At 52.5% G+C, this 14,608-nt stretch overlaps 1 protein-coding gene across 1 annotated transcript; it reads right to left on the bottom strand.

Moving 5' to 3' along the window:
• Window positions 1–44: 44 nt before the first annotated feature.
• ACOT13 (acyl-CoA thioesterase 13) lies at window positions 45–5,708 on the bottom strand. Its single transcript, XM_078772576.1, has 2 exons — window positions 5,357–5,708; window positions 45–453 (listed from the first exon to the last, which is right to left on the bottom strand). The coding sequence occupies exons 1-2, from the start codon at window positions 5,527–5,529 to the stop codon at window positions 297–299; spliced, it is 330 nt and encodes a 109-aa protein (XP_078628702.1). The 5' UTR covers window positions 5,530–5,708; the 3' UTR covers window positions 45–296.
• Window positions 5,709–14,608: the final 8,900 nt, after the last annotated feature.

Here is a 14,608-nt window from a genome sequence, read left to right as displayed (position 1 = left end):
AGTCGGTCTGAAGCTAAATCGGATGCAATAAGAATTATACGAGGTGCAGAGTGAATAGATTTATTTTGACCTTTAATATACTGGCTCACAATTCACAAGGTTACCCAAAACGAAGACCCATTCTGTTGTGAAACGTCTGCAGCAAACGCAACATCAAATCAGAGTAATCAGAAGAAGCCGTGATGAAAGGTATGGTATCCCTTTAGTGTTTGGACACCGGTATTTAAAAAGCCACGTTTGTTGAGTTTGAACCTGTTCAGTGATTACAACACGTCACTTCATCCATCCTCTCCATTCTAACTTCCCAAATGCTTGGTGTGTCGTCCCTGAGCTATGAGACGACCTGTGTCTTTGTTCATAATGTCCACGGAGGCGAAAGCCAAAGTCCGGCCTTGCTTTAGCACCTGAGCTGTGATCACCACAGTTTCACCTTCCCGTGCTGCATTCATGTACCTGGGAAAAGATAGTGTAGAATATGTGAATAATCGGGGTGACTTGTTGGCAGAACTCACTAAATCATCATCATCATCATAGACAACAAAGCTCGCCACCTCTGTCTATCTGCCTATCTTGTATGCACTCGTATACCAATTGATGGAATGAGTTGAAACTTGGTGGTTGTACCCAGAATTTTTCTTTTGGTGGTTAAAACATTTATAGCCCCATTTGCTTTAGCTTAAGTGGTGACGCCAATTCTCCATGTAAACGTGTATCGTGTGGTGCTGCTCCTGGTGGGAGTGGATATACAAGTCATAATATAATTAAATATGTCAAACTAAATATGCAGCAACGAAGGCTGGAAAGGGTGGAAATGCGAATGGTTCGGTGGATGTGCGGAGTATCGTTGGGAGAGGAAGACAAATGATAAATTGCGAAAGATGATGGGAATAGAGCCTGTGATGGATGCTGTGAAGAGAAACAGGTTGAGATGGTTTGGTCATGTGTTGAGGAAGGATGAAAACGACTGGTTGAGAAGAGTGATGGAAATGAATGTAGAAGGAAGTAGAGGACGGGGAAGACCGAGAAAGACTTGGCTAAAGATGGTGGAAGAAGAAATGCGGGCAAGGGGGTTAACAAGGAGAGATGCAGAAAATAGGGCAAAATGGAGAAGATCGTCATGGGGCCCGCAAGGCTAACCCCCGCTCTTGCAGGGAAAATGGCCTTAAAATGCCTGTAGCTCGTGAAAGAGCTAACATTTATTTCACAAACAAATCAACCAGACAAACAAAATATACAAAAGAGGGAGCGGAAGCCAAGATGGGGAGAGAAGGGGAAGCACACAACCACAACATTTGAGAGCAGGGAGAAGTGTGGGAGGGAGAGGGCTTGGGGGCAGGAGGCGTGGGAAGGGGAGGGGGGGGGGGGGGAGGTATAAAACACATGGGGACCGAAATTAGCGGGGGTAGAAAAGATCAAGGTTTTGGATGGGGGAGGATAAGAGATGGTGGTGAACAGCTGTTTTAAAGACCTGGAGGGTAGAGTGGGATTGAAGAGAGTGAGGGAGTTTGTTCCAGAGGCGGGAGAAAAGAGGAATGAAGGAGTGAAGGTGAGCAGAAAGTCTTGATTTTGGCAGTTTAACCATAAGAGGGTTGCAGGCAGATCTTGTGCGACCTGTAGGAATATTTGGGGGACAGAGCCCAGAGAGGGCAATTGAGGGTATTGCGCCGTCCGAGCGAGAAGATCGCGCCTCGCGCGTGGATCCCACACCGGCTGCAGTTTTCCGGTCGTTTGAGGAGCCTCCGGAGGGCCCCCGTGCCAAACGCATAGTTGGTCGTTCCGGAGCAAGAGCGTGTAGTTCGTACGAGCTGCCGTCAGATGGCGCTCGTGTCACGTGCGAAAGATCGCAGTCAATTGTACTTTCACGTGCCGGAGCAAGAGCGAGTCGTTCGTCCGAACTGCCGTCAGATGGCGCTCGTGTCACGTGCAGCGTATGTTGCACAACAGGAGGAGCTTTCAAAGCCGGAACTTTTTGTTTGTTTGAGGAGGGCGTTCGAACGCCAGTCAAGGTCGGTTGCTCCACGGCCGGTCGCGTTTGCGCCATTTGTTTCGGCAGCCCGATGTATCTCACCAAGGACGTGCGTGCAGCCAGGGGCCCGCGAGGAGGAGGACCGCTCATCAAGGCCGGGTGAGGCGCCCCGCTCTGTGCTCGGTCCGTTGGCTCGGCGATAAGCCCATTCAAGGTCGCGTGTGCTCGTGTGCCCCACGCGGCCTTCTTGCAGACTATAGCAAAGTGTCCTTTTGTAGAACACAAATGGCATATGGCTTCCCGAGCCGGACACGCTGACCTGGGATGCTGTCGGTTGCCACAGAAGTAACACGTCGCGTTCCGGTCAGGCCTGGGCCTGGCTGCTGTAGCTGCTGCCAGGCCGGAATCCGAGTCCACCTCGGGAGCGGCCAGGGGCTGGGCCGTAGTCGAGCCCGCACCCGTATCCTCGGCGGTAGCCCTCTCCGGCCGCGCGAGTTGAGAAGTCCCCGCGACGACCGGTGCGTGGTCATAAGCGTTGGATTGTTCCCGGGCCTCAGTGTAAACGTTGGCCAACCGTAAGGCCTCCGCGAACGTCAGGTCAGCTGTCTCCAAGAGCCTGAGTCTCAGATTTGTAGAGCTGATCCCAGAGACGAAAGCATCTCGGACAAGATCGTCCTGGACTTGCTCATGTGTCTGTACCTCTTGAGTACTGTCCGCGAGGAGGTGCCGCAGCTCCTGAGCGAAGCGATCGATCGACTCGGTTGGCTGTTGACGCCGCGTGGGGAGCAGATGCCTGTTGTACACCACGCTCCGTTTCTTAATGTAGAGTCACTTTAGCTCTTCCACGGCGGCATCGTACGTCGTACATCGTGCGATGCTCCTGTAGACGTGGTGGTCGACTTTGGTCTGTAGCACAGACAGCTTCGTTTCAGCGGTGGGAACGGCATCCTGGGCGCCGAACTGGTTCTCCAGCGTTTTGAGCCAGTGAGTGAACACCGAGCCCGAATCCTCAGCTTGTGGGTCGGCGCCGAGTGTCGGTACATTGGTCATCTTGTGTCCCGCCATTTCCGTAGATCTTAATTGAGATTAAGTGTCGTGGAAATCAATCAGGTCCACAACTTTGTCCCATAGGTAGGTTTAATCTCAATTAGATCTCTGGCATCATCCTGTAAAAATACATTAATGCAATAGATATCAGGATCTTGGTATCATACAGAGAGGACCGATAATAATAGTCAAAGCAAGCGAGTCTAGCATATATGTGCGAGTCTAGCATATACGTACCATTCAAGACTACATGTAAAGTAAATGTCACAGGAGTGGCTCAGCGTCGCGGATGTCCCAGGTTTTATAGACGCCCTTCAGTGGCTGAAGCGAGTATCTCTCCTGGGTTCACCTTTGGTATAATTTCACTACATCCATCACAGCTACAAATAGTAGTGGACTTAGTACCGACCCCTGATGCACTCCCACCTTCACCTCAAACTCACCACTGTTCCCATCCTTCGTCCTTACAGCTGTGCGCGCTCTTTTGTACATTGCCATCACTACTCTGATCAACCATTCCTCCACTCCTAACTTCCTCATTGCCCATGTCAATACTTTGCGTGGAACCCCATCGAATGCTTTCTCCAGATCAACAAACCCAAGAAACAACTTCTTCCTCTTCTCCATGTACTTCTCCTGCAACTGCCTCACAATAAAAAGCGCGTCTGTCGTTCCTCTTCCTGGCATAAATCCAAACTGCATTTCGTCGATCTTCACTTTCTTCCTTATCCTTCTCTCCAACACCCTTTCCAATACCTTCATTCCATGCTCCAATAACTTTATCGCTCGGTACGAGCCACACTCTAGAGGGTCACCTTTCCCCTTGTATAGAGGGACGAGGGTACTCAGTTTCCAATCCAATGGAATGCGGCCTTCTTTCACCGCCAGATTACAGATCTCTGTCATTCTCTTCACACCCCAACTTCCTGCTGCCTTCAACATATCTCCCACAACTCCCGTCGGCCCTCCCGCTTTTCTACTCTTCATTGCTTTTATCGCTTCCTCAACTTCCTTCTCAGTTATCTTCTCTGCCGGTCCTAAAACTGGGTTACTCTCTATGTTGCCATCCCATTCATTCTCTGTATTCAACAGCATTTCCATATATATTTTCCATCTTCCTTTAATTCCATCTGGGTCCACAATGATTTGTCCCACTTCATCCTTCAAGCAACTCACCCCCATCACATCACACCTCTCTTTCGCTATCTGCTTTGCAATCCTGAATACTGCTCTCTGACCCTCTTCCGAATCAAAGCGTTCTCCGAACATTTTCCTTCATGCCTCCTGCGCCTTTGCCACCTCTTTCTTTGCAGCCTTTTTGGCTGCCTTACAACTTTCATGCTCTGCTGTTTCTGCTCCCGTACCCTTCGCCTTCTGCCACTCCTTGAACTTCTTCCTCTTCTCGTCAATCCTCTTTCCAACTTCATCATCCCACCACCATGTTTCCGAGTGCCTCGGTGGTCCTTTTGTCCATCCACATACCTCACCAATGGCTCCCAACAGACTAGCTTTCATTGACATCCAACCACTTTCAAGCTCAACCACATCATCCTCTACCCTACTCAGCCTCTCTTTTAATGCCTCCCTTACTGTCACCTCTGTCAGTCAAACTGTCACCACTGTCAAAAACTGTCACCACTGTCACCACCACTGTCACCACTGTCACAAACTGTCACCACTGTCACCACCACTGTCACCACTGTCAAAAAGTAAGACGGCAATGGTAATGGAGGTTTCAGTACCCAGTGATTTTGGTCTAAATAATGCAGAAATCAAGAAAAAGACCAAATACCAATACGTCAAGCACGAAGTGAAAATATCCTGGAAGCTGAAGAGCTCTGAAATTGTACCAGTGATAATTGGAGCAACTGGAATGATCAAGAAGAATCTCACAAAGATCCTACAAACCATCCCTGGGAATATTACGAACTGCAATTGGAAGCTGTCCGAAGTTCTGTGACAATCCTCAAAAGAGCTCGAAACAAATCTTTGGGAAGAAGAAAACCTCACAAACCATGAATCCTGATCCCTTACTAAAACGGACGTGGATACTTCCACCATTACTAAAACGTCAGACAATGACTGACACACTGACACACACACACACACTGACACACACACACACACTGACACACACACACACACTGACACACACACACACACTGACACACACACACACACACACACACACACACACACACACACACACACACACACACACACACACACACACCTCTTCCGATCATTAGGATTTATGGTGCCAAAATACAAACCCTAACCGGGTAACCGGAACCCAAACAAACCGTCGGCCTAACCCTCACGCTGACAAGGGATTTAGCCAACCGCGACCATACTCGTACCTTGGTGAGAGATCTGCCAAACCTCCCTCCTTCAGCGAATGCACGCATCACTTGTCGGACGGTCACGAGCAGCGCCTCGCCGGCCATTGTCCTGATCCGCTCCTTCTCGGACCTTGCGATTTTTTTTTTGGAGCTGTGTAAATCATTAATCACCATTCACCTGACCCTCAACAACCTCTACCTCCTGAAATCCTCACGCCGAACGGCGTTTTCTTATTTTAATAGTCGCCAAATGTCAACAATGGAATTACAAGTCGAAAACGAAATAAAGAAAATAAAAACATATGCAGTGCGGTATTTGAATCGTGACGAGGACAGTACGAGACAAAATCAAACACCACTGCAGTTGTTATGCTAATTTAAATTTGTACATTTACGGGATGCATTAAAATACATTTATAAATGTTTTTTGTTCAGCTGAATTACTGCAGAAGGTATTTATATAACCAAATAAGGGTGAATCGGAAGCAACAATGTGTGACAAAGTGGCTTAACCGATAGCAGATGATGAAGCCACCCAGCCGCCATCTTACCACGCCATCAACCTTACAGCCACCAGCCGCCATCTTACCACGCCATCAACCTTGCAGCCACGATCCGCCATCTTACCACGCCATCAATCTTCCAGCCATCAGCCGCCATCTTACCACGCCATCAACCCTGCAGCGACCAGCCGCCATCTTTCCCGGCACGTAACGCCAATTAATTACAAAACATCTGATCCGTTTGCTCACGAATGGCGCTAAAGTTCTCGGAACGAGATACAATAGCCTAAGACACGCCATCCTTTCATTTTTCCACACGTCTCCCTTCATTTAAATGCACTTGCTCCATTTGTCCTTCAAACGGTTTACGCCACGAAAATAGAAGTTTTTCGATTACTCCGTAAACTGAGTGTTAGTGACTCCAGTCCAGTCATTTCCTGTGAGCAAATGCGCAGCCACGAAGATGTGACTTCAAATGTCGATACAGATTGTGGTAAAAACGAAACGAGACGATTCACCAAAAAACTCCAACCCGTGAGCTTTTATTCACTTGAATGCGACTGATCTTCAAAAGAGAACACAAAAGCTATTTAGCAAGCATCTCTGAGCACTTTCATTACCATTACGCCATTGCAGAGATATTAGCAAATGTGGACCAGGTCTTGCAACAATCTTACCAACTCGAAGACATAAGAGAGCGGAATGACCCATCCTTACTCACAGGTGGTATATAAAATCCTCCCCACGCAGTCGGCGTCGGAATAGCATCATAAGTATTGTGAAGGAGACGGAGGACATTGTTCGGATGGAACCATTTAACATCATGACACAGATAAGATGTAAAGGCACTGTTATGTGGGTGAGGTCTGGGTTGTATGGTGGTGGCCGGTGTGGCGTGGGTTGATCCAGCGACTTGAAGTCCTCCAAGTCCAACTCGAATCGAAAGAATGGACACGACAAAAAGCTGGAATTCGTCCGAGTTTCTTTATTGCATCAAATCAACTCGGGTACTCTGAAAAGCCCGTTTATCGGGCAGCATTATATACAAGCACTCTGAATATCTCATGCCGGAGCGTTTGCCCTTAAAAGGCGCGACTGGGCGTGTCCGGGAGACCTGGGCGAGTCTGGACATGCCCGGGAACGGCGAGACTGGGTGTCGCCGGACGGGCCGGGCGTGCCTGGACATGCCCGGGAACGGCGAGACTGGGTGTCGCCGAACGGGCCGGGCGAGCCCGGGAAAGGCGAGACTGAGAGTCTCCGGGCGGTCTGGGCGAGCCCGGCACAGCAATCGCTCCGTGGTTGCGTCCTCGGCAGGTGTAAGGCGATTGTGTATGTTCAGCGGCAACCGCTACACACGCCCCCCCAGAATCAACTTGCACCGGCAGGGTCAATTTAAGGGGGGTCCTGATGACCCCAGCCGAAGCGACCCCTGGAGGGTCGTGGGGGGGGGGGGTCCGGTGTGGGGGTGGGTGGTCGAGCGGGAGGCACCGTGGATGGGGGGGGGCCTCGCCGCGGAGGAAGGGCCAACCGAGGTGGTTGGTCGATGTCCACGTGCGCCGGCTTGAGGCGGTCCACCGAAATCCGGTCTGACCTGCCGCTGACGTCGATGACGAAGGACTTGTCGTCCCGTCGCAGGACCCGGAAGGGTCCGTCGTACGGCGGCCTGAATGGCCCCCGGTGTGCGTCATGACTCATGACGCACGAAAACGTACTCCGCTGTGCGAAGCGCTGGGGGGACGTAGGCCTGGGGGTCACCGTGGTGGGACGTTGGCACGTGGGCAAACCGTCGGGCGGTCTCCTGGAGGTCCGAGCGCTGGCGAGCTGCGGACCAGGGACTGGTGGCGTCGGGCACGAATTCGCCCGGGACGCGTAGCGGCTGGCCGTAGACCAGCTCGGCGGTGGATGCCGGGAGGTCCTCCTTGGGGGCCGTGCGGAGGCCCAAAAGGACCCACGGTAGCCGGTCGGTCCAGCCGCCGTCCTGAAGGCTGGCCATGAGCGCGGCCTTAATGGAACGGGGGAACCGCTCGCACAACCCATTGGCTTGGGGTGGTAGGCCGTGGTACGGTGGAGCCTGACCCCCAGGTTGCGGGCGACCGCGCCCCACAGCTCAGAGGTGAACTGCGGCCCGCGGTCCGAAGAGATGTTCGCCGGTGCGCCGAAATGGGCGACCCAGGTGGCGATGAAAGCCTGCGCCACGTCGGCGGTGGTGGTGGAGACGAGGGGAACGGCCTCCGGCCACCTGGTGGTCCTGTCCACCATGGTGAGCAGGTGTGTGAAACCCCGTGATGGGGGAAGGGGGCCCACCAGGTCCACGTTGACGTGGTGGAAACGCCGTTCGGGCACGGTGAAAGGTGCCAGCGGGGCCTGGGTGTGTCGGTGGACCTTGGCCTGTTGGCAGGCCGTGCAGGTGCTGGTCCAATCGCGGACATCCCGTCGAAGGCCGTGCCAGACGAATCGAGCCGACACCAGCTTCTGGGAAGCTTTCCGGCCCGGGTGGGAAAGGCTGTGGAGGGAGGCGAAGATGCGGCGTTGCCAGGTAACGGGCACGATGGGGCGAGGCTGGCCTTGGGAGATGTCGCAGAGCAGGACAGTGTCCGCGAAGGGGAGGTCGGCCAGGCGGAGGCCCGTGTCCGCCGCCCGGAGGGCTTGCACCGTGGTGTCGGTGGTCTGGTCAGCCGCCATAAGCGCGAAGTCCACGCCGAGGTGGACCGCGTTCGCGCTGGCCCGAGAAAGACAGTCGGCCACGGCGTTGTCTTTGCCGGCGACGTGCCGGATGTCCGTGGTAAACTCGCTCGGAGAGGTGGCGCTGCTGGCGGGCCGACCACGGCTCCGTGACTTTGGCCATTGCGTAGACCAACGGCTTGTGGTCGACGAAAGCCCTGAAGGGTCGTCCCTCCAGGAGGTGGCGGAAATGGCGAACGACCAGGTGTAGACCGAGGAGCTCGCGGTCAAACGTGCTATATTTCAGCTCGTTCGGCCGGAGTTGCCGGCTGAAAAAAGCGAGTGGCTGCCAAACCCCGTTCACCCATTGCTCATGTACGGCGCCCACCGCGTAGTCGGAGGCATCCGTGGTGAGGGCGATGGGAGCATTGAGCACCGGGTGAGCGAGCAGTGTTGCGTCGGCGAGGGCCCGTTTTGAGCTTGTAAATGCCGCGTCCATGGCTGCGGACCAGACGACGTCGTGTTTGGCCTGCTTGCCCCGGAGGGCTTCGTAGAGGGGCTGCATGAGCTGAGCAGTGCGGGGCACGAAGCGGTGATAGAAATTCACCATTCCGAGGAACTCCTGCAGGGCCTTGATGGAGCGGGGACGCGGAAACGCTGTGATGGCCTCGACCTTGGTAGGCAGCGGCACGGCCCCATTCTTGGTGATGTGGTGGCCCAAAAAATCAACGGCCGTCGTGCCGAAGTGGCATTTGTCCGGGTTGACGATTAGGCCGTGCTCGCTGAGGCGCCCGAACAGTGTTCGGAGGTGGAGGAGGTGCTCGGCCCAGGACGCGCTGGCGATGAGGATGTCGTCCAGGTAGACGAAGAGGAATGGCAGGTCGCGCAGCACGCCGTCCATCAAGCGCTGGAACGCCTGAGCCGCGTTTTTGAGGCCAAATGGCATTCAAAAGAATTCGAATAAGCCGAACGGCGTGATGACGGCCGTTTTGGGGACGTCGGCCGGCCTGACAGGTACCTGGTGGTATCCCCGTATCAAATCGATCTTCGAAAAAACGACCCGTCCTGCCAGACGGGCAGAGAAGTCTTGAATGTGCGGGATCGGATACCTGTCGGGGGTGGTAACGTCGTTAAGGCGGCGGTAGTCACCACATGGGCGCCAGCCGCCCCCCGGCTTCGGTACGATGTGTAGTGGCGAAGCCCACGCGCTATCGGAGCGCCGCACGATGCTGAGGTGTTCCAAAGCGTTGAACTCGGCTTTGGCCACGGCGAGCTTGGCTGGGTCGAGGCGGTGGGCTCTGGCGTAGACCGGCGGGCCCGTAGTTGGTATGTGGTGTTCGATACCATGTCGTACTGCGACGGCCGAAAACGTCAGCCGCGTGAGGGCCGGGAACTCCACGAGCAGGCGAGCAAACTCGTTCGCCGCCGGGAGGGCGCATGCTAGCTTGGTCGGCGCGGAGCTGCTCAACGTGCATGCCAGGGAGCTGAAGGTCTCGGCGTTGACGAGGCCACGCCGTTTGACGTCAACCAGCAGCCCGTGTGCGCAGAGGAAGTCGGCTCCCAGCAGCCATGGGCACGCTTGCGGTCACAAAAGTCCAATGAAAGCGCTGGCTGCCGAAGCAGAGGGTGACGTTGCGCGGGCCGAAGGTGCGGATGGCCGATCCGTTGGCCGCCACCAAGGAGGGGCCGCAAACCGCGGACTGCCTGTCCTGATCGGAGGTGGGTATGACGCTCAGTTGGGCGCCGGTGTCACACAGGAAGCGCCGTCCGGACGCTTTGTCCCTGATAAAAAGTAAGTTGCCCGTGTGGCCGGCGCTCATGGCTGGTAATGAACGCCGGCCCGGTCGTTTCCCGACTTGCCGAAAGTGCACGGGGGTCGGCATGTCCGGGCCTTTTGTCCGAACCTGGCATGGTAGTAACACCATGCCTGGTCAGGTGTAGGCCCCGGTCGTAGTGTTGGAGGCGGTCGGCACGGCGTAGCAGCCGCCAATTGCGCCGGCAGTTCGGCCGCCGACCGTGCCGGGTGCTCGGGCGCCATGGGCGTTGCTTCGGACGGCGGCGGGCTCCAGGTCGCTGCCCCGATGCGTTGGCCTGCCGAGGACATCTTGTCGGCTTCCCTGGCGAGGGCGCGGGGATCCGTGATCTGCGTGCTTGCCAGGGTGAGGCGTACCTGGCTAGGCAGGTGACGGAGGAACAGCTCTTGAAAAAGAAAATCCGGGGCGTGCTCCCCGAGCAACGAGAGCATGTAATCCATTTGCTCAGACGGGCGCGTGTCGCCGAGCTCGGGCAGGTCGAGCAGGCGCCGTGCGCGTTCCGCCGATGAGAGGGCGAATGCGTCGACGAGGAGCTTCTTGATCGCGCCGTACTTGTCAGTGGCTGGCGGGTGCTGGAGGAGGCTGAGGGCGCGGGCCGCGGTGGCTGAGCCGAGTGCTGCTACCACATGATGGAAGCGGGTGTCGTCGGCGGTGATGCCTCGCAGGGCGAACTGGGAGTCCGCCTGGGTGAACCAAACTGCCGCGTGAGCCTCCAAGACGGTAGGCAGTTTGAGGGCAACTGCCGTGTCCATGTCGGTAGGTCACCAATGAAGGAGCTGTGCTCCAACTCGAATCGAAAGAATGGACGCGACAAAAAGCTGGAATTCGTCCGAGTTTCTTTATTGCATCAAATCAACTCGGGTACTCTGAAAAGCCCGTTTATCGGGCAGCATTATATACAAGCACTCGAATATCTCATGCCGGAGCGTTTGCCCTTAAAAGACGCGACTAGGCGTGTCCGGGAGACCTGGGCGAGTCTGGACATGCCCGGGAACGGCGAGACTGGGTGTCGCCGGACGGGCCAGGCGTGACGAAATGATTCGATTTTGGTGAAGATCTGGGTCCGGCTAATATAATTATTTAATTACCCTGCGCTCGCGAAGTGAAAAGCGGGGTTAAGCATTCAGGTACGTACGTGTGCCATATGTGTCTGCATTTTAAAAATCCATTTTCTCGGCAACCGTTAGTCAGATTGACACGAAATTTTACCATAGAAGCACCTCCACCTGTATAATTTTTTTATTCATAATTATGACGTCATATATCACGTGTTACAGACGCTATCTTGGAAAAACATTACACCTCTATATCTCCCAAACAGCTCAATGGAAAAAATTGAAACATGGCTCATTGTCAAGTACTCACCATGGGGAATAAGATATGTTGATGGTGATGTCATCGGTGCCTTAATTATGACGTCATAATTTGACAAGTACAACGCTTGATCTTATCAATATGAATAAAATAAAAATTCCTCTGTAACTGCAAGACCGACGGACACGAAATTTTCAGAATATGTGCAGCTCCTGTGGAATTTTTAAATAATAATTACAACGTCATAGGTCACGTGGTACAGGTGCCATCTTGGAAAAAATCGTAAAAAGTTGCACCTCTATCTCCGAAACCGCTCCTTGGGAAAAATTGAAACGTGGCTCCTTGTCAAGTACTCCACATGGGGAATAAGATGTGTTAATGATGGTCATCGGTGACTTCGTTATGACGTCATAATTCGACAAGTACAACAATTATCCGATCATTGTGATTTTTTTTTCTCAGCAACTGTTGGTCTGATGGGCACGAAATTTTCACCATAGGAACGCCTCCTGATGTGGAATATTTTGATGATAATCATGACGTCATAAGTCATGTGGTACAGGCGCCATCTTGGAAAAACCGAAAAATGTTTCACCTCTATATCTCCAAAACCACTGCATGGAAAAAATTGAAACATGGCTCATTGTAAAGAATTCCATATGGGGAATAGGTGTTGTTAACGATGACGTCATTGGTGCCATAATTATGACGTCATACTTCGACAGGGACAACGCTTTGTCTGATCAGTTTGAAATGTATTGAGCGTGATCTATGCAACAATTATATTAGAGAATATAAATTTATGTCATCGCTCACGTGGTCTGGCAGCCATATTGGATCAAAGAAAAAAAAAATGTTCAAAAACAGAAGAGTTGGCTCACATCAAGTTGACTGCACAGGGTAAGTATTCTATGAATACCATCTAGTAACTAGTTATTCAAGTGTTTCTTCACCATTGAGTGGCAGGGCTACAACCGATATATATAACATGATATTTCAAAAAGTTGTGGACGAATTATGACTAAACGTGGTATGAGTCGGTTAGGTGACATCAACAAGCCGATTTGATTTGGGGTAAGGCCCGAATCCAGATCCGACTTATCAGTATCAGTGGTATCCAACAGGTAAACTATTCAGCTAAGTGGAGGTATGCTCTCCATCGAATACCCGTTCTGGTTGCCCTATGCATATGTTTGCGGTTTTGCTTACTTTGTGGAATTATTTCAAGTTATAATAAATTTGAGTAGTCATGGACCTACCTACCCACTGTAAAATGCATTAGATCCATGCTTAGTCCAAGTAATGAGCTTAAACCAATTTTGAGTCTGGCTGTATAAGATGTGTTGGGTGTCAGTTTTGTAGCTCAGCGATGATGTCCAAGAGTTTCATGAGTTTGGTTGGATGTGAAATCCTCTGCTGCTCGGTACTCAATACGTTTACTAGGAAGAGTACCCATCCCAAGTGACAGGAAAAGCTAGCAAAAGTATCCTCCTCCCCTCTCCCACACCCACTTCCCTGTCCCTCCTCTCTCCCACCCCCACTTCCCTGTCCCTCCTCTCTCCAACCCACACTTCCCTGTCTCTCCTCTCTCCCACCCCCACTTCCCTGTCTCTCCTCTCTCCCACCCCCACTTCCCTGTCTCTCCCACCCCCACTTCCCTGTCTCTCCCACCCACACTTCCCTGTCTCGCCTCTCTCCCACCCACACTTCCCTGTCTCTCCTCTCTCCCACCCACACTTCCCTGTCTCTCATCAGGATGTGCCACGCCACATGCACGAGTCACAATCTAAAGACTCGGCGTGAGTCCTCTGCACATTCAGGATAGTTCAACAAATGCTGGCCGATTGCAGCATTAGTTGTTGTATGTGGGAACAATTGCCTGTATGTGGGAGCTGGATTTGTACGACCTGTGTCTTGATTGTTGGCAATCACCACAACTTTGTGGTAATGACAAGGGAGTACACATTTCCGGATTGGTGGGAGTATCTTATGGGTGGTAAAGATCACTCGCATTGTAACCAAAAGATAGCAGCATGAAACCACTTGCTTCACCTGTTGTTCAAAATAAAATAAAATTTTTTTTAAACTTCTCCATGGCAGCTTAAAGCCTCGGTCACACATAGGCGGATTTGTCGGCGACTACTGGCGACTGGAAAAATCGCCACCACCCACCGACAATCGTAATGAAACCGTAATGGACGGTCTTCTGTAGTCGTGGTTATCCTCCCCAGGTCGGCTGCAGTCGGCAAGAGCCGCAAAGGGGCAAAATATTTTTTTTTATGTTTAAAAACGGCGCGCTCAGTCGTCCTCAAAAAAGATCCGCCATGCTGTCGTGATGGAACCGCCATGCTGTCGTCGGTATCCGTAATAAGAGCGTAAAGCGGCCGCAACCCAGTCGCTCATAGTCTTCCGCAATCGCCCCACCAGCTAGCACGGCACAGATGCGAATGCCATTCGGCCTTCCTGCGGCATCTTCACGACTACGGGCCGACACTGTTGCGGCTGCATATCGACTACAGAAGAACTGTCACGTCTCCCCTGCGGCTATGGGAGACTGACGACGACAGCAGTAGGACTAGTGGCGGCCGAGTTACGGCCACTGGCGACAGAGATACGACTGCCTGGCGACTGCATTACGACATACCACGATTCCATGGCAAGACAGGATGGTGTGAGGGTCTCCGTGGAGTGAGGTCCTGTGGTGCCGACAAGGATATGGCTTTATTGTTTGGACTTGGGACTTTTGGGAACTTTATTTTTGGGACTTTGGTCCTTTGGAAACTTTATTTATGGGACTTGGGACCAGTGGAAATAATTTGTTGGACTTTATTTCCATTCTCTCTCCCTGCAGAAAAGTTTGATTATTACATTACAATGATACATCTTTATTAACTTTCTTATTGTACATCAAACATCTTTATGCTTCATGTCATACATCATTGAAATGAATAAAGTGAAATG

This window comes from Myxine glutinosa, chromosome 2 (assembly GCF_964187855.1).
Source record: "Myxine glutinosa chromosome 2, kmMyxGlut1.1, whole genome shotgun sequence".
NCBI lineage: Eukaryota > Metazoa > Chordata > Myxini > Myxiniformes > Myxinidae > Myxine > Myxine glutinosa.
The sequence above is the reverse complement of the archived record's forward strand: the minus strand, read 5'-3'. Positions and strand labels throughout refer to the sequence as shown.

Excerpts from the sequence above, each read along its gene's own strand:
- ACOT13 (XM_078772576.1), bottom strand. The coding sequence starts at position 5,529 with ATGGTGATTAATGATTTACACAGCTCCAAAAAAAAAATCGCAAGGTCC. Across the intron at positions 454-5,356 it reads AAGGTACGAGTATGGTCGCG|GTACATGAATGCAGCACGGG; the intron begins GTTGGCTAAATC and ends ATCTTTTCCCAG.